The sequence below is a fragment of the Zootoca vivipara genome, chromosome 1 (genome assembly GCF_963506605.1).
Source record: "Zootoca vivipara chromosome 1, rZooViv1.1, whole genome shotgun sequence".
NCBI lineage: Eukaryota > Metazoa > Chordata > Lepidosauria > Squamata > Lacertidae > Zootoca > Zootoca vivipara.
In genome coordinates this window covers 78,616,307-78,641,148 of record NC_083276.1, presented here as the reverse complement: position 1 = coordinate 78,641,148, position 24,842 = coordinate 78,616,307, and the positions used below count along the sequence as shown (strand labels likewise).

At 46.4% G+C, this 24,842-nt stretch overlaps 1 protein-coding gene and 1 long non-coding RNA gene across 4 annotated transcripts in view; one reads left to right on the top strand and one right to left on the bottom strand.

The window, feature by feature from the left end:
• B4GALNT4 (beta-1,4-N-acetyl-galactosaminyltransferase 4) overlaps positions 1–24,842 on the top strand; it is a 157,563-nt gene that overhangs the window by 130,274 nt on the left and 2,447 nt on the right. Inside the window, exons 10-19 of the mRNA XM_035122823.2 lie at positions 7,892–8,035; positions 9,972–10,081; positions 10,757–10,857; positions 11,737–11,831; positions 13,398–14,682; positions 15,859–16,172; positions 17,918–18,071; positions 19,319–19,391; positions 19,483–19,636; positions 21,965–22,091. Coding sequence (XP_034978714.2) covers positions 7,892–8,035; positions 9,972–10,081; positions 10,757–10,857; positions 11,737–11,831; positions 13,398–14,682; positions 15,859–16,172; positions 17,918–18,071; positions 19,319–19,391; positions 19,483–19,636; positions 21,965–22,091 — 2,557 coding nt within the window. The remainder of the gene's footprint in view (positions 1–7,891; positions 8,036–9,971; positions 10,082–10,756; positions 10,858–11,736; positions 11,832–13,397; positions 14,683–15,858; positions 16,173–17,917; positions 18,072–19,318; positions 19,392–19,482; positions 19,637–21,964; positions 22,092–24,842) is intronic.
• LOC118088796 (uncharacterized) overlaps positions 19,630–24,842 on the bottom strand; it is a 65,703-nt gene continuing 60,490 nt past the window's right edge. For 2 of the 3 annotated variants that reach the window (XR_004693051.2, XR_009557880.1), the window contains 2 exons: positions 23,918–24,027; positions 19,630–21,258 (listed from right to left, as the gene is read on the bottom strand). This is a non-coding gene — a long non-coding RNA (uncharacterized LOC118088796). Of the gene's footprint in view, positions 24,028–24,842 lie in introns of all 3 variants that reach the window. The other variant, XR_009557881.1, reaches the window with a different exon arrangement.

Below are 24,842 nucleotides of genomic sequence, written 5' to 3'. Positions count from 1 at the left end.
ACCCGTCAGCTGGTGCTTCCAGAGCTGAATTATGAGCACCTGTCTAGTAAGCAGGGATGGATAGTACCGAGTTTAATTAAATCCATAGATCTTCTGCTTCCCTCCTCATAACCTGGCCCGGCAGCAGGAGGCGCTTGATGAATAGATCCCTGCCTGGCACTCAATACACAAGGCGCCTGTAATTAAGTATCCCGTGGAAGGTGGAGATAAGGTGGAGGGGTTGGGCAAGTCAGCCTCCTTTGGTACAGAAGCACGAGGGCTCGATTGGCACGAGAGGAATAGTGGCAATTGGGCTATTGACAGAAGTGCCTGCAAGATGGATGTGCTGTGGGGGGGATATTTCCTTCCAGATACATCAGTCACTGTGAGTTTTCTCCTCTACCCTCTGATCTGCAGCTTTGTGCCCCATGAGGAGTGATTTTCTTGTTTTCTCGCTCTCTGGCTGCAAACTCCTTCCTTGGCTGCAGGACAGTTATTAAGAAGAAGTGATTGCACGTGGAGTTGGAAGAGACGGTGTCATCTTTTGGGGGAAAGGCTAAAATGTGATCTCTTCGTAGTGTATTTTTAGCCGCTGAAATAGTCAACAATAATCTCTGCATATTCTTAGATGTCAGAAGGGGCTCCTAAGACGTGCCCATAAATGCACATAGCAGTTTCATTTTGGTGCATGCAGCTGACCCAGAGTGCCGTGTAGATGTCCTTGGACTCCCAAATCCCATCAGTCCCAGCCTGCATGGCCAATGGTCAGAGATGATGATGGGAGCTGCAACCCAGCAACTACATTGGAGGGCACTACATTGGCTAGACCCAAGCTAAGTCATAGTGATAGTACAGTCTAATCTGGAAGTCACCATGGCATGAATGGCAGAGGCTAAATCTTACCATGTGATTATGCTGCATCTTTCAGACTAGCAGACGGTGACACTGCTGGTGCTACAACAGTCATAGGTACTATACAGCTTCAGGATGCTGTCTGCATGGGTTTGTAGGAGTAACTAAAATCTCTTCCACTGATGGAAGTGATCCATCCCCAGCCCTGGCCAGAGCTATCCAGCCTCTCCTACTTTTCCTTACCCCAACTTTACCTTTCTATACTCTGTGTGAAGAGACTCTGAACAGCTGGCCTACACTCACTCACCTAACAGTCTGCCATTTCTGTGTATAGTATACTTTTCCCAAAAGGGATGTTTGAAAGCTGTGGTGAAGAATTTTTGACTGAGACAGGCCTTTAATGGTGGATGCAAAGAGCTCTCCTGGATCCAAATGGCTTGTGTATTTGACAAAAGAGGTGCCCATCCAGTCTCCCCCCACAAAGAGTGAATGGCCTGCCCCATTTCTTTGTTAATATCAAAAATGTATTGTGTTTTCTTTTAAGAATATGCACACATGCAGGCAGCATAAAACATCATGATCATCAGCAATGATCAGAAGAGTATATTACAACATTAGTTTCATTCATGTATTTATACTCTATATAATTAAATGTATCCACAGTTCTCCCGAGTCAAATTAATTCACTTAGCATACATATATCATGCCCTTTTCTTTATCTTATATATTGTTGTTATTTCTTGCCTGATATTTCCCTAGTCTTACCCTGTTCTAAGATCTAGTAAAGGACTGTCATTCTTCTAGTAATGAGCTGGTTCTGCAAACACTACCTTCTGATACCCATTGAAAATAAGTTACTTTATGGCTTTTTCACACTTACCTTTTGGCCTGCTCTTTAGCTAAGCAGCTGGGTTTTTTGTTTGCCCCAAACTTTCTCCACAAAAGCCCACTCTTTAAAGCTGAATCAGAGCAAACATCAACTTGGGTTTTCCACAGATTGATGCTTGGTCCAATTGAGCTTTAAAGAGCAGGTTTTCACAAGGAAAGCTCTGGAGCAAAAAGCAAAAAAGGACATGAAAATTTAAATGGTGGAACATGCCTGCAAAGTGCAGAGGAAAGGTAAGTATGGCTAAGCCCTTATTCAATAATGCTTGCCAAGTCCTTTGCCTGTCCCCTGTTCTGACATGTTCTCTCAGGCAACGTCAAATAATTTCATCTTGAATTTCCACCGGCTTGGGTCCATTTTCTACCTTGTGTCATGTTGGGAAATGCCTCCAGAGTCTGGATTTGAGCATTGACCAATTGAGTAAGTTCTTGTTTTTCTGCTGCTTCTTACATTCCTGCAGCTGTATCAGCTCCAGTCAGGTGGCATGAGTGGAAATCCTGCCCTGTCAGTGAGCTAAACAGATGTGACTTGAAAATCCAGGAGGCATATTTTTTTGTAAATAAGAGTGAGGCGACTTTTATAATAGCCTTTTGAGTGCTTCAGAGCATGAAGGCTTGGTTGGCTCTTGTGTTACAGCACGAAAGTTCTTATATCATGCTTCTTATTTTTGTGTCATTAAGTGCTTGTGTGCTACTGTCTAGTAAATTTTAGGGCAAATGCTCAAAAGGGGGAAATCAAAATAAGTATGTTTTATATTCGTGTCTTATTTATTCTCGGCTGCCTGGGAAAAGGAATGGAAGCTGGAAATATATATTAAGCATTGTTGAAAGCATCAATTTTAGCATTCAACCTGGGGGATTAGAGACTGAGGTTGCTTTCATTGTGTCAAAAGCATCTTTTCTCTCACCATAGGCAGGAAAACTTTAATCACAGCATAGGTCGAAAGCTTTCAGAATTGTTGCTCTGGATTATTAGGTTGCTTATTTTATTTTTTGTTTTTTGCTACCAAGGCTTGCCTTGAAGGAGTCTTGTTATTAGCATTATAGGAACAATACTGAGGGAGGAAACATTTGCCAAATCAAGCAGAGATGGTTTATCCAGATAATTTGGGTTTATACAAGGACTTGCTTGAAGTTGCTCATTTGTTAGCTCTTGTGTCTCTGACATCCACTATTAGTAACCAAGCCTTCCATATTTCCTGTCTGTGTCACTTAATGAATGTATCCACCCAGATGTTTGTTCTGGCCCTGTTTCTGTATTAAACTCTCTCTCTCTCTCTCTGTGTGTGTGTGTGTGTGTGTGTGTGTGTGTGAGAGAGAGAGAGAGAGAGAGAGAGAGAGAGAGAGAGAGAGAGAGAGAGAGAGAGAGAGAGATGGAAGAAAATTCACATTTAAATATGCATTTTAAACATATTTTCCCCTCAAAATATTCTAAGCATATTTTGTATCAAAATATGCATTTTATATGTGTTTTGGTTTGAGCCAAAAACTGCACCAGACCATTCAGAAAGTGCAAAAGCTGTTGGCTAGCTTAACTTCCACCCTGTACATTAGCCTGGGAGGAGTGGATCAAGCCAGTTCATATTGGGCTTTGCAAATATTGAATTCCTCAAGTTTCAGCTCATCATTTTGGAATATCTGGTCAACATCATAAGCTAGTTTCACATGAGCAGAATCCTTTTGTCTGCAGTTAACCTAGGCAACAGGCAACTTTCCAGGCTTTTGTCAGCTGAGGGTCGCATTGAAATTCCTCACTCTACCCTCTTCTGCTGTTCATCCGGTTGGGAGGAGGTGTTCTTTACTTTTTCTCTAGTCTCAGTGGGACCACAGGATACAAAAACACGCCAGTATAGCAACCCCCACAAGTGCCTGGAGTGGTGGTGGGGTGTGTGCGCGTACGTGCGCCATGCCATGGGACGGGGCATCCCAAGTGGGCGGGGCAAGCAGCACAGAGCATGCCGCCCAAGCAAATGTATCCCTCCCAGGAGGGACACAGCTGGCATGTGCCAGGCCAGCGCTGCCTGAAAAAATGTGGAGCGCGCCGCTGGGAGGGCACCTGGGAGGGAAACCCGAGAGGACCATTTGTGAGCACTATGTAGAAAGCACAGCTCAGTCTCTGAATGTAGTGTACCTGCCTTGAGAGCACTAGGTAGGTAAATTATGTACAAAAAGGGAATGGCCACAATAATAAAATCATTAATGTTTGTTTCCCATTCTTCAGGGGACAATCAGAAATGTCTGATGTAGTCCTGATTTTACCCTACCCAGTTCCCAAGCACAAGTTACCTTGGCAGCAAAAAAATTGCAAGCAAGTGAGAACCACCTGTCCTTAGTGATGGGTACATCTGCCTTTCTTCCAGCAGACCATGCACAGACTGTGCTGACACAAGAAAGGAGAGTTAATGTTGCCATTCCTCTCCCTTGTCCCAGGCAACCGGGCTGTGTGAGCAAGCCATTGCTCTTTTCAATAGAATGATACACAGTGCAATTAACTTCTCCAGTATGTGCTACATAGTTCTTCCCTTTTATATTTTCCTCCCCTTCCCTTTCTGTTTTAAAAGAGGCCTGTCTTATTGATTGATTGAACAAACGACTCAAAGAGTTGAGTGCGAATGTCTGCTGCTTTGGTGTTGCAGTGTGAAGCCACAATTTGAGCCTGCCCCGCCCTCCCTCCCCCCACAGTTGAACCCTCCAGTCTTCGCCACGTGAAGAGAGTCAACCTGATTGCTAAGCTGACTTTTTGCTGTGCTAAGCACTTTGGCTGAAACCTGCACCCCTTGCTTAAAAGGATAAAGGGACCCCTGACACATTAGGTCCAGTCATGACCGACTCTGGGGTTGCGGAGCTCATCTCGCGTTATATTGGCTGAGGGAGCTGGCGTACAGCTTCCAGGTCATGTGGCCAGCATGACAAAGGCGTTTCTGGCGAACCAGAGCAGCACACGGAAACGCCATTTACCTTCCCACTGTAGAGGTACCTATTTATCCACTTGCACTTTGGCGTGCTTTCGAAATGCTAGGTGGGCAGGAGTTGGGACCAAGCAGCGGGAGCTCACCCCGTCGTGGGGATTCGAACCGCCGACCTGATTGGCAAGCCCTAGGCCAGGGGTCCCCAGACTACGGCCCGGGGGCCACATACGGCCCCCAAGGCTCTTTTATGCGGCCCCTGGGGACCCCCGCTGCCGCCGCCCGCTCTTACCGGCGCGGTGCAGCGCGGCTGCTGACTTCTGACCCAGAAAAGTGACGGAAATAGCTTGTGCACATGCGCAAGCGTCATTTCCGGTGTACTTCCGGATCGGAGGAGGCTTCTGCACATGTGCACAAACTATTTCCAGCACTTTCCAGGTCGGGAGTGTGCCAGAAATAGTGTTTGCATATGGGCGCGCGCTCCCCCACCCTCCGGCCCACTATGCAATCGGCGTGGTGGGCATCTGGCCCAAAGCTGGGTAAGTTTGGGGACCCCTGCCCTAGGCTCTGTGGTTTAACCCACAGCGCCACCCGCGTCCCATACCCAGGGGCGCAGCTTGATGCTCCGCCACCAGGGGGCAGAGAGCAGGCGCGCTGCCCCCAGGGGCGTGACACACATTTTGGGGCGGGGCGGGTAGCCACGGCGCCCCTGGAATCGCGCTGCCCAGGGCGCCCCGCCCCCACCGCCCCTATCTTCCTACACCCCTGCCCATACCCCTTGCTTAGGAGGAATCAAAATGGCATTAGGTGCTGCCAGTTGCTATCAGGGCAGGCAGTTTTCTGCTTGATCGCCTTCAGAGCAGCACACAAGGAAATGGTGTTGTCTGCTGTGACTTCACGTTCTAATAGTGTTTAGCACTCTGCTTCTGAGGGTTGTTGTTTTTTCACACCGAAGGTTATGCCTCATTCAAAAGGCACAAACTGGTCTTGACAGAAACCCCCTTGCTAAGGAGAGGGAAGGGAAGTTCTGTCGCACAAGCAGAAGCCCTTGTGTGAACAGGATGACTTCGCTGGATACAATCCTAAAGCCTTTGATCCTCCTCAGATAAATGATCAAGGAACTTAATGGAAGGGAAAGTGCCCATCCCTTTTTCTCTCTGTTGTTTTCTCTGTGCCTCCTCAAAAAGCTTCTCTGGGAGGTTGGGAGGCCCTGCTGAACAATTTGGGATGGGGCTGCTGGAGGAGAGAGGAATTGCCGCACAAGTTAACTTAAGGGAGGCAACTTTACCATCTCTAGCCTCTCTCCACCAGAGTCCCCACTCCCACCCCTGCCATCCCATCCCATCCCATCCCATCCCACATGGATCAGGAGGCTTTGCAGAGGGGTAAGGGGAGAAGAGAGGCAGGAAACTCCTTCCATGAACTTGCTTAACTTAGGATCTACATCAAAGTCTCTCTTTTTTTCCTTTTTCCTTTCCTTTTAAAATTAATTGGTGCTATTTTATGCAGTCTTCACAGGTTCGTTTCTACTAATGTCTTCTGCTTAAGGCTAATAGCAGAAACTAGCCCTGGCTGTTGGACAATCCCAGCTGATGGTGTGTGTCCCTGCCCCCATCGTTTTTTCCAAGCTGCATTGCGAGTGAAGTGTGTCTGGGCGCAGTGGCGCAATTCAGAGTTTATTACGTAAAAAGAGCATGCCATTGCAGAAGAGAGCACAGTGCTAGAATACTGGAGGTGGTGGCAGAGTTAAATAAAAGGAATTGCCATAAAATTTTATCAAAAGAGCCGCCCTTTGGAAATTAATTCCTTGATAATTAGCCTAATAGCCCTCTTAGGAAAATTCTGCGTGATTTTTGTTTTTGTGAGCACAGCATGCATTCTGGCCTTATTCACCAGCCCAGTTTAACAGATTATTTAGTCTGTCAGTCGATGTGTGAGTTCTGAGGTGCCTTTAGCTCTCTTGGTTTACAAGTTCTGAAAGTTTATCCAGGAAGGCTTTGGCTAGAACTGAGAACAACCACCCCGTGTTACAGCTGTGAACCATAGAGCCACAAAATGTAACCGCAGCACTGATGTTTTCCCCATGAGTGCCATGAGTGTCATAGCTAGGCTTGTGGAGTCTTTGGCCAGCTCTGTTTTTCTGTACTGTGACTCTGCCATATCAGGTGACTGTGTTTTCCCCTCTGCTTACTAGGATTGAGTGGGAAGACAGATGAAGAGATAGCGGCGGAGGGCAGCCCTTCTAATTTCTTGCACTTCTGTGCTCGCCTTGCTTCAGTTACCTAGTACGGATATGTGCAAACAGACAGCCTCATCTAATAAACATGACATTAGAGGCAGCCAGCACTTAATTGATATGGCATTTCGTTCCTCCCAGACACCGATGATGTCATTCCTGGCAGTCTTGTCGTTTCTTGCAGGAGGCGGGGCTGCGCTTTGCCTTTCTGAGCCCTTGTATCCCTGGAGAAATTATTCCTTGCTTTGCTTTCTGTTTGTTCAGAGGCTCAAATATTTTCAAATTAACCCTGGTGGCGTATTTAGAAGTGAGTAAATGAGAGGCATCAGGAGATTTGTGAGCTGCCAGGCCTGGGATGGCATGAGCTGCTTTTGACCTTTGCTCGGTTGAGATTAGGTGGTTGTCTAAGTGACACAGTTGGCACAGGGTTCTCTTTAAGGAAACGGAGGGTGCTAACTCCCTATGGAGCAGAGGCAAGATTGGGAGGCTAGATAGAGATTTTATGCTGCTTCCGACAGTTGGCGCCTATGATGGAAGGTCTCTGTGTGGAGCATATAATGGCCTTGATGTGGCCGCTACACATTAGATGTAGCTTTCCATCTCAGAAGCCTTATAACTGTTCTGCTCCAGACTTGGCTCTCGAGAGAAGCCATATCGGTACCTAATCCAAAACACAGTCATGAATGATCATGCTCCAAAAAAGCCATGCATTCCTCTTGAAGAATTGAGATATTTAAAGCAGCGTTCTTCCTTCTTCCTTCCTTCTTCCTTCTCAGGTTTAATAGCATAGCAAGGCCTGCAGGGGTTTTGGGCATACATATATCTTGCACCCAGAAACACAACCAACTACACACACACCCTAATTCACCCAAGATGTGCTTGCTTCCTTCCTTGATAGCTACACCTGACATTTGTGGGAAATTCTGGAGACAAAAACCCAGTGCTGCTGCTATAGCTATAGATGTGAGTTTGCCCTTCACGAGTCACCCACCCTCTCTTACCCCTCTCTTCCTCCTCCTCTCCTCCCCTCCAGATGAATCCAGCCTGAAAATGAATGAGGTGGCGCATGTGCCTCAGTCCCTCGCCAGCCACTCTGGCAGCTACCTCTGGGGTGCGCAGAGAGATGAGCATGGAGCAGATATGCTGAAGCCTGACCCTCGGGACACTTTCTTCCTCAGTAAGTGAGAAAGGGTCTTCCAGTGAAGTCTGTTTGCTTGCCATTGCAGTAGAGGAAGAGGAATAGAGGTGGGCAGGGAGGGAAGAATGAAGGGGCACTTGAGGCGTGGCCTGTATTAGCAGGGGCGTGGGTGTTTTTGCTTAGGTATGCATAAGTGGTCTCAGTTTGGGCAAGAGCTTTGGCGTTGGGTCAGGATGCCTCCTTCTAGCTTTTGCTAACGTTTCCCTCCCCTCCCACACTCGATGACAACATGGTGCCCTCCAGATGTTGTTGGACTACAATGCCCCCCCAGCCTAAGCCAAAAGGGCCAGTGATCATTCATTCATTCATTTGATTTGTCTGCTGCTTTCCCACTCAAAGCAGGTTGCAACAAAGAAACAGGGATGCATTTCAAAGAAATGCTACAAAAACCATGTTATAATATTGTTGCAAAGCAATTACTTAGTAACAATTTCATAATAACATAGGAAAGCCAAAATATAACAACATACTGTACCAGAAAAATCACATTTCTATAAACAGAAAAAAATTACTTAAACAACCTGCAGCACCAACCAGTAGCAGAAATAACAAGGGAGCTTCACAGTTTCACCTTACTCCTAGAAACACCTCTGCCATGATGTTGCTCACAATCCTTCTCCTGCAACAGCATCTTATAAAGCTTCCAAGAACAAAGGGTGGAGTAGCTGGAAAAGCCATGACGTTAGGGAACATGTTGAGGAGTTGTAGTCCAACAACATCTTCAGCATATTGTCATAGAATCATAGAACTGTAGAGTTGCAAGGGACCCCAAGAGTCATCTAGTCCAACCCCCTGTGTTGGCTCCCTTCGCTGTAAAGAGAGGGAATTGGTGGAGCTCAAGAAAGAGCATATTTGTTTGGAAGCAACCTACCCATGAAAGAAACACGTTTGGGAGCATTGTATCCCTCTTACTGTGTTTTGATGCAGGCTAGAAAGAGCAGGCATTCAGTGGAGAGCTAGCTAAATATCAGTGTCTGCAGCAATAGGATGAAGGAGGCATTCATACAGGATATTTATTGATCTGAAACTATGAGACGAGATGATCACCTTTGCATTTGCCAAAAGTGAGACTTTTGTGATGGGGAAGGGAGTCGATTTTTCCAGCAAGACTGGATTAATCCTGGTCTCAAAAGAAGGTATGTTGACAGAAGATGGTTCTCAGTCTCCAGGAATGTTGAGTGACACTATAATGACCTCTTGGGGAGATGGTGGTTTACAGTTTAGATCAGGCATCCCCAAACTGCAGCACTCCAGATGTTTTGGCCTACAACTCCCATGATCCCTAGCTAACAGGACCAGTGGTCAGGGATGATGGGAATTGTAGTCCAAAACATCTGGCGGGCCGAAGTTTGGGGTTGCCTGGTTTAGATCAAAAGCAGAAGACCTCCTAGATATAACAGTCAATGTGGATTAATTCTACAGTGGGTCTATCTACAGTTTCTGTGCCTAACAACATAAAATTCTGTGCTTGTGCTGAGAGTGAATACTTTAACAAGTATAAAATTAGCATTTAAAAAAAATCATGCAAATTATCTTATTTTTACTACTTAACATTAATTCTGATTTTCTAGCAGTGATGAGAATTGAGCTATGCAGGACACTGAACCTCCTCACACTCACACACACTCCTAGCAGAAATCTTAGGCCTATCTGCCTCATCCTTAAGCTTGTTCTGGACTCTTCCACTAAAAAACAAAAACCAGGAGATCACATGAATGAGTGCTACAAAAAACAACAACAAAAACAAAACAAAACAAACCCTCCTCATGGAATACTAGATGCCAGGGAGAAGAATGTCTGCTATTTATCCATGGTGTGTAGCAGTCAAGTGAGCAACAGTCTAGGCAGGTGGACTCAGGAACCTTTGGGTTTGATCCTGTGGCTTCTTCCTCTTGCTTAACTGCCTTTATCTCAGCTCCCCAGATCGAGCCGTCCCACGTGGAGAATGTGCTGGTGCCCTGTGCTTACAGCCCCACGTACGTGGTGAAGGATTTCCCTATTGCCCGCTATCAGGGCCTGCAGTTTGTAAGTGTCCCCATTTGGGCTTTATAGCCTAGCTTTCTCTCTGTCCATGGAGAAGTATCTCCACTATTTTTGCCATCGCTCATTCCTATGCACCTGTACCACAGCACATTGCCCTACAGTGGGGGGTGGGGGGCAGGCTATGCCTGCACTGCTCTGGGAACCAAATTCAAAAGACATTATTGCTGGGTCATTTTGGCCAGCAGCATTAGCAGATTTTTTTTAAAAAATAACAGGGACTGAACTGAAGCTAGTGCACCAGAAAAGATGGGGAGTTGGGGGCAGGATAGAAGGATCGGGCAGGGACAAAGAAGGGAAGGGGTAAATAACTGTACTGGCTGCCACCTGAGCACTTGTAACCCGACCCAAAGCTTATTTGATTCCTATCAGGCACAGAATGCAGTGGTGGGAGCTTGATTCTGAATAAATAAAAAAACCACAAAGGCAGATTTCAGAATCTGCGTCACAATGTACAGGCGTGTGCAATTCTCACTGCTCCTGGGTCCAGCTGGTAGTGTTTGCGCCCACGGCCTGCTGCCATGTGTTCTCTGGGATGGGCCCCAGGAGCAGCTTCTCCTTCCTGCCCAGTATAATTCACCCCTTTCCTCCTCCACCTGTAGGAAGTGGAAACATACCTACTTTGCTGTGACTCTTCTCACCAGGTTGCCCCTCCCACAGGTCTACCTCTCATTTGTTTACCCCAATGATTTCACCCGGCTTACGCACATGGAGACAGAGAACAAATGCTTCTACAGGGAGTCTCCGCTCTACTTGGAAAAGTAAGTGTGAACCAGGAAGGGCAGTAAGGAAGCTGACTGCCAAGAGCTATCAGAAACCCATCAGATGTACTTTGTTGGGGGTGGAGAGATTGCAAGTGTAAAATGTGAAATCTAAGGTGCAGCAAACATGAATGTGGACCATAGGACCATAGAAGGGTTGGTGGTGAACCTGATCCTCTCTGATTTGGTCACTGTTGTTTGCCATTGGGGCTGAGAAATTTTACAGGAACTACAAAGTAGTCAACCTAGGGAAGGAATTTTCCATTGTGGCTCGATTGGAATTGGCAAGAGGGGAAGAGAACTTGGTTCACATTCACTGGCCCTCTTTCCCTGACATCCATAACTGCTCTGAGTCATAATGGCAGAATCCATTGATCTTGATGCTGTTCGGGATATTTCAAAGTCAAGTCTCTGGCTTTAGTGTTACCTCCCACCTTCCATTTTGTAATCTGTTTCAACTACATGCAACTCTGTGGCAAACACAGCCAATTTATGGTCTCTTCTACAAAGGGGCTCTGAAGCTCAACTTCAAGAAGAGACTCTTGCCATCAATATTATGTATGTCTGCCTCTGTCTACCTCCATAAGAGACTACTTCACGCATCCAACAGGGCCCCCAAAAGCTTATACTACAATGCATTGGTAGTCTTCAAGGTTCCACCAGACTGTTGTTTTTACCACAACTATGTCCCTCTGGAATCTGCCTCTGTGAAAAAGTAGGCTGGGTGCCTATTACAAGGATTCCCTGCTAAGCAAAAGCCCTCAGGCTTATCCTTGAGCAACACAGGTGTGTGTGTTTGTGTGTGTGTGTGTGTATGTGTGTGTGTGTGTGTGTGTGTGTGTGTGTGTGTTATCTGAGACTTTTTGCTTGGCCCTCCAGATTTGGCTTTTACAAATACATGAAGATGGACGAAGAGGAAGAGGAGGAGGAGGAGGATCCACACCAGAGAGCCTTTCTCTTCCTGAATCCTGAGAGTAAGTAGTATTTGGGAAATACAGCTTCCTCCAATCAGGCAGGAACCACACTCTGATCTCTGTCCATTTTATGAGCAGCTTCTGAAGTGTGTGTGTATTTATGTAAACAGAGGCTGGAATCCATCAGGGATTCTCTAGCTATGATTCCTGCATTGCAGGGGGTTAGACTAGATGACCCCTGGGGTCCCTTGCAACTCTACAATTCTGTGATTCTGTGTGTTTCTCTGGTGTTAGAACAAGCAAGTCTGTTGTGCCATCCGCTTGCAGGGATTGCATTCCCATGCAGGTTGTGTCACAGCAACAGATTGCCTGGTGAGGGTGGGTGAATAACTGCAGGCAGCAATTCACCAGCCTGGCTCCTGAATGCATTTACAGTGATTCTTTATTTTTTGTCGCTTTGATTTCCCTTCTGGCTCCCACGCAAGAAAGCTGCCATGAGATATACCGTATTTTTCATGTATAAGACTATATTCCCCCCCCATTTTTTCAAGTTTAAAATTGGGGGTCATCTTATACACGGATAGTGCATATGGGGGATTTCTTTATTTGGAGTCCCCAAAAATAGGGGTCATGTTATACACAGAAAAATACGGTACCTATTGCCAAAGACTGGAATTCTTGGGGTTTATGCATGGACAAAGTCACTGCCACCACTGAACACCTGGGACGAAGAGTATCTGGTTCTTGCCATGTTCTGTGGGGAGTTTTCTGGTATCTTCAGCAGCTTCCTATTCTCGGCTGACAAAATGCCCCTCTCCCACCTCGACCTCTGCAAGCCACCTCTGCAATCCAGAGGCCCATCTGTGCTGAGACCAAGCTTGTGAATACCTTGAAATGCAATCAGTACTCCCCCCCCCACTCCAAATCTTGTTTGTAGCAAGAATATTAGACCTTCGCCATCCCTTTGATATGCAGCCTTGACTCTCCTCAGTTAATTTATGTGATTTTTACTACTTAGTATGGAGGAAATTCTCTCTCGATTCATCTGGTTGAAATTTACAAAGGAAGAGGGCAAGGCTATGCCATCCAAATGCCCTGTTAAGTCCCAAAGAGACCAAAATTATGCGTTTAAATTAATTATTCAAATCCGCACAGTGTGTACACATTTTCCCATTTTGCATGAAGTCATTTAGTTAATTTTGATCCTACAGACTGTGCTGACCAGCACCAGGGGTAGGGAAAGAAAGGTCATTAGGGATGTGTAGGTCAGAGAACATAACAGGAGGCCCTGAGGAAAGGGCAGCTAGACATGGAGGAACCATGCATGCTCAGACAAAGCATCGCTCCCTCAGTACTAGAGACATTCACAGACACAGCCTGCACTTTTTCAAAAATTTTCAGGGTCTGACCTCATGCCATGGTGGTACACAGAGACTTTGCTTACCAGTACAGTACCCAATACTCACCCTTCCCCTGCTTTCTGTTCCAGGCCTTCCCCCAACCCCTTCCTTCCTCAGCTGCCTCTTGCCTTAGAGTCCTCCAAACCCCTCTTGCCTTCAAGTTTCCCTTGCACTTGGGCATGTTACCCATGAGACTTTATCTGCTCTGCTGCTGGTTATTTTCTAGATTTTCTTGAAGAGGAGGAAGAAGGAGCTGACAGTCCTGAGCCCACCGACCCACCCCCTGAGGACAAGGACAAGAGCCCGGGCGTTCTGGATCCAAATGTGTTCACAGGGCTTCAGAGGAAAGAGAGGCCCCTTGTCACAAAGGATTATGGGAATGATGTGGACTACTATACCTTCAACCAGAAGCAAAAGAGGTTTAATGAAGAGGGGACCCTGACCGGGCAGCCTGTTTCCACAGGTGCAAACACTGGACTGAGCCAGAGGCCTGTGACTCCGTCAAAGGCATCCCAGGCCTACGAGAAGGCAGCCCCTCTCGGGGAGCAGGGGGTTCTCTATGGCCGGTCCCTCAGCTGGGCGCAGAATGAGGAGGACGAAGAGGCCGGAAGGAAGGAGGGAGAGTTGGGGCTGCTGTTGCCACCTAAGCGAGGCAGCTCCCTCGGCCTCCAGCCTCGCCTCTCTGTGCCTTTCTTTGCTGGGAAGGCCAAACAGCAGAGCCCGAAGGAGGAGGGGCAGCCCAAGATAGACACCAAGAAACCCCCAGACAAGGTGTATGTGACGCGGCTGCAGCCCAGCAAGAAGAAGGCCCCGTCCCAAAAGGAGGCTTTCCCCGGAGTCTTCCTCTACCCCAAACTGCCCAGGAAGGTGCACTTGAACTCCAGGCTCCCTCAGCGGCGGCCTGCTCCCTCCAGCAAGCTGCACACCATCCCTGGCCATAGGACCCCTTGGCTCACCGGCAATGCCTCCAAAGAAACAGACCCTTCTAAAAGGAAAAGCCAGCGGGCCAGCAGGAAATGGGAGCAGCTGTATGACCGAGAGGCCCCCAAGGCCCGAAGGAAGCAGAGGGTGCGGCCCAGTGCCTTGAGCCTGCCTGCAGAAGGGCTCTTCAGCCAAGAAACCTTTGAGGTCACCACTGTGGCAAGGACCACCCTGGATTACAATTCCTCCGAGGTGGTGCTGCCTGAAGGCGTGCGAGTGACGTCCTTCCTGCGGATGTCTGAGATGACGGAGTCCCAGCAGGAGGAGGGCCCAGAGAAGGCCCTGGGGGAGGAAGCCGAGGAGGAGCTGTCCGATTACAGCTACGAGAACTCTGAGCTGCAGCAGAGCTGGCTGGAGGACTCCATCAACTGGCAGAGGACATTCAGTGTCAGCCCTGTGGATTTCGAGCTGCTGCGCTCGGACTGGAACGACCTCCGGTGCAACGTCTCGGGAAACCTGCAGCTGAGCGAGAGCGAGGTGGTGGACGTGGTGGCTCAATATATGGAGAAGCTCAACGAGAAGAATGGCGGGTAGGAAGGGAGAACTGGGGTGTGGAGGGATAGTGTTCTATACAATAGGCAGGGGCTGAAATGAGGAGCCCACGCCCACCCCTTCCACTCAGGAGACAGACAGACAGTAAAAGAGCTTACCCTTTGGGAAGATGTAGCGTTCACTTAGGACAGCTGGAAGCTCTCCTCTGATCAGTGGGCAAGGGGGTAAATCAGCAGATATAACTGAATTGAATCTGCCACGGTAACTGAGGCCTACCACTACCCCTGGGAAACGGAGGGGCAGATGAACTCTTGGGGTACCTGTGGCAAAACAGATGTTTGCACAGAAGGACTCTGAGAAATCAGGCTTCTACTTAAGTCTTTCTGCTTGCTGTAAAGCAGAAATCGGCCTCTAGTTTGATCCAGCCAGAACTACGACTTCTGAACTACCAGCAGATTCCCACTTCTCACAAACCTATGCCCTTGTTCCTCCTACCTCTGTTAAGTTGTGAGGCACACAAACACCCTGCTGCTTTAGTGCAGGCCTCCCCATTTATGGAAATGCCTAAAGAATCCCACTGTGTGAGAGCTGTGGAACTCCTGCTTTCATAGACCCTGTTTCTGCTGATTAGGCCTGTTTGGAGCAGGGCTAGCCTACAAAAAAGATTATTGTCCCTAATATTCCCTATAGCTGCTAGGGGACCATTCTGTGTGCATCGGGGTCTCTCCTAATCTGCCCCTACAGATCCTAAAACAAGGAGAGGCATTTCTGGAGTGGGGAAGGGCCCCAGTGAGAGCACATACAGTATCTCAGGTTCGATCCCTTGTGTCTCCCATTCAAAGTGGCAGTTCAGGGAGCAGGTGATGGGAAAAGACCCTTCCCTGCCTGAAACCCTAGAGAGCCACAGCCAGTCAAGACTAGACAGTTGGCGTGCACATAACCTGACCAGGCTCATACCACATTCAAACCACATGGCTTTTCCCCAAAGAATCCTGGGAACTGTAGTTTCTTAAGGGTAGCTCTGTGAGGCCCAGAGTGGCTGGGGAAACCCAGGCAGATGGGTGGGGTATAAATAATGAAATTATTATTGTTGTATGGGGGATCCCCATGTACTTTAAATGTACGGTCTGAATGTGATCCTGGTGCAAGATAGCTTCTTACGATGATTTGGTCTAGGCCGGGACTGCGTCAGCTTTCCATTCTCCCACTCACAGCATCTACACCCTCTTGAGGATCATCAATGTGGAGAAGAGGCGAGACACGGCCCGGGGCAACCGTTACCTGATGGAGCTGGAGCTGATGGAGAGAGGCCAGAGGACTGTGCGGCTCTCAGAGTACATCTATGTCCTGCTGCACCAGGGAAAATCAGAGGACAGCACTGAAGTGAACCCCGAGGGGCCTGCGACGGTGTCCACTGAATCTCAGCCATCACCTAGTGCCTGGAGCCTGCTCTATGGGAAGCCCATCCTGTGCCGACCTCTGCGGCTTAGCTGGAGGCACAATGTTATGGTGCATTTTGTGGTCCCAGGTAAGGGACTGTCCACTTCATCCAATAAAGGAATGGTTGCTTTTTTAGGGACTAGTGGAATGAAGGGCGGGGGGAGGGAACCAAAACTGGCAACCACCAACAGTGGCTTTTTTTAAAAAAAAAGTGTGCTGAAAGTGGTTTGAGAGATGCCTTCCTTTCCCCTGCTGTATACATATATTTCTTTTGTTTTACTGTCACCCCTGCTCAGACATGTTTTGCAATTTCTTTATAACAATGCAGCTGCATGCAAAACTTGTTTTACCAGAGGGGAAATTGGGTTGAGTCTGCATATCACAGGCAGCGATCCTTCATTCATTCTGCCTTCATTTCTCAGGGCAAGGGGTAAGGGCATGCCTGTAGAGCAAGAAAGGTTTGCTTGGGACCTTGGCCCAATTCATGGGTTACTCAAGGGACAGCGTTGCTGCCTCTCCACTGTTGTTCCTTGGGGCACTCTGGTGATAGAGGAAATGAGAAGTGTGTGTGTGTGTGTGTGTGTGTGTGTTTACAATATATCTGAGCTTCTGAGCTGCCATTCATCCTGTTGATTCTGTGTATCATACACATTTCTATAAAAATCATACAAAATATAACAAAAACAACTTCCTTTATGACAGCAGACAAATGGACAGGCTATAAGACTATAGAAACTAAAAGCAGGGTGAGGCAATGTAACCCTTTAGAATCCCTTGACAAATAAAAACATCTTAACCTGAAACCACAAAGACAGTATTATCAGCACCAGGTTGTACCTCTTTGGGAAAATCACATGGGAAATATCTTTCTCCACACCCCATTTGGGAAGCTAGTGCATGAACTGAAGAACTTCCCATAAGATCCCTCCCTCCCACAATATTTCCTCATTTTGTAAATTATAGGACTACTACAGAATACAGATGTGAGGAAATCTGGCTTTCCCCCAATGAAAAGGCAGTGAGGAGGCCATGGTGTCTCTTACTTATAGTCAGACAGCTCTGTGTAACATGTCGTCGTCGCCGCCCCCCCCCCCCAAAGCAACAAGCCAAGTCCTGTACCCCTGGGGAAAAGATAAAACCTGTGGCAAATTAATTAAAACTTGTGTCTGTTTACACATACAAACACCATATTCTGTGATGAGAATGCGGATGTGCCAAATATATGCCATGATCTGGAGTTAAAGGTGAGCAGCGAGGTGGCTAAGTTTGGGGGTAATACCCAATGTTTCAGGATGCTAAAGACAAAAAGGAATTGCAAAGAGCTCCTAGAGATGCTCTCCAAACTAGGGGGGTGGCAAATTCTGTTCAGTGTAAGTGTTGGGAGGCTATCATGATGGATATACACAGTACTACATCCGAGTCCGGGATCAGAGACAGCATGTCTCCGAGAACCAGTTGCTGGGGAACAGCTGTGGGAGAATGCTCATGTACTCTGGTCCTGCTTGTGGACTTTGCAGAGGCATCTGGTTAGCCCCTGTGGGAAACAGCAGGTTGCTGGACTGGCTGGGCCTTTGGTCTGACCCAGCAGGGCTGCTCTTAACTCTATATTTGTATTCACTCCCTTCTTCTGCTCGCCGAATGCTGAATTGCCACAGGCTGAATGCCACTGAAGTCTTGGCTATGCTTGAAACACATGCTGAGAGTGTTATTCTCTTGCCACTGTTGATATGTGTCCACATAGATCATACGAGCCTTTTGTCATGAAGATGCTCCCCCATCAACATTGACTGAGTGTGCTTACAAATGCTAACAGCCTGTTTTCATAACTTGCAGTTAAAAACCAAGCACGCTGGGTACAGCAGTTCATCTCAGACATGTCTAACCTATACTTGAACACCAAGGATGCCAACTTCAACGTTATCCTGGTAGACTTTGATAGTGACGACATGGATGTGGAGAAGGCACTTCAGGAAGCTCACCTGCCCAGGTAATGCAAGGAACATTGGAAGCTCTGGAGCCTGTCTCATTAGGTTTCTGTGCCTGCACAATGCAAGTCTTGAAGCCACCACTGCTTGATTTCTGAGCTGGACCAATAATGATATCCAAGTGCATTACTTTGGATTATACAGTGGGTACAGCTAGGTAGATAAATAAATAAATAAATAAAGCCATTTAAATTATCTACAGCTTTATTTCTTCTCCAGACTTTTCAGTATTGTGCATGACTAGCCTGCTATTTAGCTGTCTGTAAACATGAGGCTTGAATAGCAAATAGCAATAGCAGAAATGCCCTAGATCATGTGTGTATGGAAAGAGAGGGCAACACTAGGACCATGCCTGCTGAAATCAGACGCCTTATTAAGCATGCTGTGTCTATGTGCACAGTGCCCTTGCTACATCCATTTCTCCATTCAGTCCTTGCTTTATGAGTTGTGACCAAATACCAACCTGATGACTTAATCTGCAAATAATATCCTTATGGCTTCAAATTTCAATCAGTTTAATTGGTACATTAAGACTGCAACTCTTAGCACACTAGAGAGTGCACCCCACTGAAAAGAATGGCATTACTTCTGAATTGGCATACATAGATTTGTACTGTAATGGACTTTAAACTTTGCAACAAGATCCTTTGCATGTTTGCTTGTAAGTAATCCCTCTGAATTTCATGGTACTTCTTCCCAATTAGGTGTGCAACCATAGTTGATTAATCAGTGACAGACCACTTTAACTAGTGGGTCTCAAAGTTAAAGGACAGCTATTCATTTGCTGAGTCTCTTTTCATTCAAGCATGTTACTAATAAAGAACAAGAAAACATTCATGTTCCCTTCTAAAAAGAAGTTCCCCCCATTAAATTGCAAAGTATTGCAACCCTTTCAACAGCTCTAAAAAGTATCCATGTTGAGGCTAGGGTAGCATGCAAATTTATTTAAAAATACTTAATTCAGTTGAGTTAAAGGTATATCATTTAATCAACTAAAAAATATGTAACCGTCTCTAGCCTGCCTTGATTGTAGTTTGGTGTTTTCCTTCAGCTGGTGGTACTCATATCTTTTTCCACCTTCCTGGTATTTGGAAGTCCCTGGTGGTTAGAACCAGGTTACAAAATATGCAAAAACAACCCCACAACTTCTGGTCTCCACTAGGCATTACACACACAAAGAGAGAGACAGAGAGACACACACAGAGAGAATCTCTGCACCCTTTTTCACTGGTGTGCATCTTCTTTACAGATACCAATACTTGAAGCGCACAGGAAACTTTGAGCGCTCAGCAGGACTGCAGGCCGGGGTAGATGCCATAGAGGTGAGGACCGAGGGCAAAGGGGATAGCTGTTCCCAAGACTGCTTTGCACCTGATTGTCATGGCTTGTCTGTGCCACTCTTTGATCCCTCAGGATAGCAGCAGTATTGTGTTCCTGTGTGACCTGCACATCCACTTCCCCCTCAACATTCTCGACAGCATCCGGAAGCACTGCGTGGAGGGAAAGCTGGCTTATGCGCCCATTGTCATGCGGCTGAGCTGCGGGAGCTCTCCGCGAGAGCCCAATGGTAAGTGAAACACGTCTGGCTGCTGAGGAAGTGGAGGAGGCTGGACTGAATGACTGTCTGAATGAGGCTGCTTGCATGAGAATGAGGCAGCATGGCTACATTCCTCACACAGCCAGCTTAGTGTTGGGCAGCAAAAGTTAGTTAAATAGCCAAGCTGCTGGCACAATAATTGTGCCCTTGTTCCCATCTAGCCCTCTTACAGGATGCCTACAGACACAACAGTGATCACTGAGATCACCTGCATGAGTGCTGTTAATTGTCCCCCAATTGGCCTCAACTAGACGTTGGGCATTTAGTGTCGCCCGTCCAATGCTGTGGAGCCCTCTTCCAGCACAGATTTGGCAAGCCACCCTCACTTTTAATTTTCTTGGAAGTCTCCCGAAGAACTGTTATGCCAACAGGCCTATGCAGCTGCTTAAAACTTTCTTGTGTAGCCAGTTGTTTTAATGATTGTTCTGTACCGCTTTCGGTGTTTTTTAAAAAATTATTTTAAAACATGTTTTTATATTGCTGTGCACCACCCTGTGTGAGAGCGGGATGTACGTTTCATAAATAAATAGTAATAAATAAAAACCTCTTATCTGAAACCGTCCTTAAAACTTCACTCTCGTTGCTCTTAAGCAAGAGCAGAAATAACATGCAGCAATTCAGCTGCTCTGTAGGCTTCAACTCAAACTTCTTGTGGCTCCATCAGGGAAGTTTTGTATCCCCTTTGCAACCCAGCGGAGAAAGGCCAGACCATTTGCCTGAGGGGTGTACCACAAATTCAGAAAATAATCCAGGAGTCTTGGGCTCTGACTCTCCTGCTGGGAAACCTGACTTGGCTGCTCTTCTCTAAATGGTTTTGACAAGAAAAGCCCTGAATAGTAACATTGCCAAAAGAGACTGTGGAGAGAGATTCAGCATGTGTGTGGATGTTTCAGCAGTAGAAAACAGCAGGGGTGTGTGTGTGTGTGTGTGTGTGTGTGTGTGTGTGTGTGAGAGAGAGAGAGAGAGAGAGAGAGAGAGCATACAACAAAGTTATGGTTTTCAATACCTGGTGTTATTAAATTATTATTGTGTCAATGGGTCCATATGTTTTATCTGACATCTTCAGGCTATCTGGACTTTGTGTAGTAGGCGTTCCCTTATTTGCCAAGTACTTGTCACTTGAAATCTGTTTCATATTTTTGGCCACTGTGTTGAAAATCTGGGGCAGAAGAACCCTGGAAAAGATTGGGCAGCAGAGTGAATACACTTGCCTTCTCCCAGGGCTCTGACTTTGCTAAGCACTGCTGCCAGTCAGCACGGACAAGGTTGTCTGGGTCAAGTGAAGATGGGCAGGTACTGGAACAATGTGTGGAGGCACTAATGGGTTGGATGAGGGACAGTAAATGGAAGCTAAACCATGGTGAGATCGAGCTGCTATGGATTGGTGGTATGGATTGGAAATAGGAAGGCCTGTTCTGTACAGGGTTGCACTGCATCACAGGGACAGGTGCATAGTCTGTGGCGGGGAGACGGGACTCCTGGATTTTACTTTACCTGGACAGGAATAACCCAGCTGCAGCAATCCTGGTACTGTACTAGTAAAGTCCTGCAAGCAGCTCTATGTAAAACTGCACTTGCGGATGGTCTGGAAACTGCATTTGGGGCAAAATAACAATAGTCAGAGTATTAATGGACATGTCTGCACAAGGCCATATAACACTGGTTCTCAAAGATCTGCACTGGCTGACTGTATGTCACTGGGCCCTGTTTAAAGTTTTAGATGTAAGTCCTAAATGGTTCAGGACCTGGAGATCTGAAGGAACACTTGGGTTTGGCTGTGGAAGGTTCTTCTGCAGTCCCCTCGTTGACTGCGATCAGGCAATCTGGGACTTGCCAGAGGGCCTTCTTGGCAATTCACACCCCAGTGGTGGAATCATCTCCCCACTGAACATGTGGTGCATGGGGGCAACATGGCCCTGTTGTTTGTAACAATAGATAGATCAATGCTTTTCCCCCCCACTGTATTTTCCTTTTTTGTTTTAATTGGTGCTTGTATTTTAAATTGTTGTACCTTGCCCTTAAATCACTACTGAAGGGAGGGACACAATATAATTTCTATAAACAATGAATAAAGAATAATAGAAACAAGTCCTGGTTTTGCAGAAGTTCATCTAATTAAAGTTATCTCTATACTGTACCTGTTTTGAATCCACATGAGATAATATTTGCTGCCAGCAGAGGACAGAGTGGCTTCTTTGGGTAGCAAAATGAATGGGAGACCAGAACTGTCTAGGCTCTCAAGTATAGCCTTGCTTCCATATCAAGATCCTGGCAACATTCTCGGTTCATTTTTCTCAGGCTACTGGGAGGTGAATGGCTTTGGCCTCTTTGGGATCTACAAATCTGACTTTGACCGTATTGGTGGGATGAACACAGAAGAGTTCCGGGACCGCTGGGGTGGAGAGGACTGGGAGCTGTTGGACAGGTGAGATTTCTGGGATGGCCCAGAGCCCCAAAATCCTCCAGTGCTGGGTAAAGACCTGGTGCAGGACAAGGCAGGCTTATTGACTCTGGGTAGATAGCTGGCAACATTTGGTGTAGAGATGAGGATCTTGAGGTCTACTGCACTTTGCATAGGCGTCTGTCACAAGTCAATGATGTCATATGTGCAGGCCTCAACATATGTAGCATGATTCAAGATCCCTGTTGCCATCCCTGAGCAGGGTGGGCGTAATCAGCACCACGCAGACAAATTTAATGCCCTAAAATACTATTATGTTTATGTCAAGGGAGAAGGTGGTATTCTCCAGCATTCTAGCCTCTCCCCCCACTTTTGTTCTTTCCTCTCTCTTTTTTGAAGGACAACAAAATTAACCCTTTCTTTTCCCAACAGCAATGTTCTACCCTTTTTTAATGAAATTCTTTGGAGGGTGTGTTTTCTGCTGCTGCACACACACCTACCTACATTTTTAATTGAGAAGGGGCAAACTGCAGCACAGCCTCTCTCCCACCTCTCAACGCAAACCTGTACCACCCCTCCATCTATTGAATGTTGTTCAATTTGACTTTGAAAAGGGCCTGGGGCTTTCATGCCAAATCTGAAATGTGATTGGAGCCTCTGCTGTGACTTTGCAGAAATGCCCCGAGGCTGTTGGTCTACTTGAAGATTTTTTTTCATTTCAAGATGTGTCACCAATTCCCAGTTCCTTGTTGCAGTGTTCAGAAGGCCAGGATGCTGCATTCACCCTTGATTTTAACCTCTGCTTAGTAAAGGGGAAGCCATTCACCCCAAGGTTTGCACTGGAGACCTGCAAGGTCTCCCTGTCCCTGACGTACACTGGGAAAAGTGAAGCCCTTTCCCCTTAGTTGTTAGATGAGTGATCCTGCCATATATACTTCCTTCAGAATAATGAACCAAAACTGAGATTTCCTCGTACTTATCATTTATTACTTACATTTATAGGCTTCCTTTCAATCAATCTGGTAGAGCTACCAAATTATCAAAATGTCTTTAGAAACTTAACTATGCAGATTAAATTGATTTTAAAACTTGCATGCCAACATTGCAGAGTCACATAACTCAACTGAGGGCCCTTCGATTGCTGCAGTCTTAGAACAACAACCTCCAATTTTTTTGGGGGGGGGGCGCTGCTAGCACACAACAGAGGAAGGGGCCTTTGCTCCTACCAGTGAATTTTGGCCCCTTCTGCTCTGCCACCCAGAGAGTCCTAAAAGAAAAAGCATTGTTGTCAGTTCCCCCCACCCCTTCTCCTTCTGCTCTCGTTTACTGTGTTGTCTATCTGTCCTGCAGAACTGGCCCCAGGGAACTGTTTACTTGTCCTGTGGTAGTCTCCCCCTAGCACAAGGGAGCGATAGAAAAGCATAAAAGCAACACTTTCAAGGCTTGTCTGTATGACCATGTCCTTCATGAGTGGCTCAGCCTGGAAACATGGTGAGAAATGTACCATCATGCCATAGTTGCAGTTTTGGATTTGGCCACCCACAGCAATCTTGTTTCTCGATAGCCTCTGGATTAATACGGACCAGCACAGTAACTTTCATGTCACTGTGAGATCTGTCACTGTGAGGTTACTTTTGAGATCTGGTGCAGACGGCACTGCAAGTGGCTGGCTCCCCACAAACTTACCATTCACATGAGTGGTCTGCTCATATAATCATGATGCCAGAAGAGATCACCTTTTTTTCCTTCTGTGACCAGAAAAAACTGCAGGGTCCCAATTCACAAAAGAGCCATGATATTGTATGTTTGTTCTTCTAACATTATGCTGCTTGTGAATATGGAGCACTTACTTGGCATTTACTTTCAAGGAGTAACAAGCAGCAATACCAGTTTTATCCTCTCTTATGTCAGTCAGCATGTTTGACACCCAAAAAGGTCGCCATCTGGAAGCAGTCAGATCCTAGCAATGAAGGATGAAGAAGACAATAATTACTTGTCAATCTGAGGCTTTTATTTTTGCAGTCGGTGGACAAAGCAATTTATATATACTCACAATAATAAACAGAATATAAATAAAATATGCAACTAACAACAAATCCCTGCAAGCATATCCTTAGGGACTAAGTGTTTGCCCACATCAAAAGATCTTACTTTACCCTTTGGAAGTTCAAGCTTTGGCAAAGCTTAAGAGAGAAATTTCAGAAATCTGGATTAGTTGATGATAATCTCTCCCTAAATGCCATGCAGCCCAGCAGGTTTGTTCAGGTTTGCTGTATGGGTTTACTCAGGAGTAAGTCACAGGGAGATGGATAAGGGTGTTACAGCTTTGGTTTGCAAATGACACACTGAACATGCTCTCAAATGAGTATGCTAAAGAGGTGTGAAGGGGGAATAGTTTAGGAGGCAGTCTCTAAAAGGTGTTTTTACACATGACATTTAAAAGTAGTTTGTTCTTCAGTTACCACACAATAACAACTTTAAAATCTCAATTGGCAAAATGTACATTCCGTTTCTTTCCCACATTATACCCTGTGTTAGCAAGGGTGAGGGAGTCTCAGCATGCGTTTTAGTGGCATAGTATTTTTCTTTTTATTAAAGATTTTCTTGATTTACAAAAATATGTGCAATGTCTCTCGTAACACGGGGACAAATAGAAGAAGATGGCTTCACCCCGGTATGGCTCCCCTTTATCACATACACAGCCCAACAAGACAATGACAAAAATCCACCAACAGCATACAAATCAATATGGCTAACCTGATCCAAAACACCCAC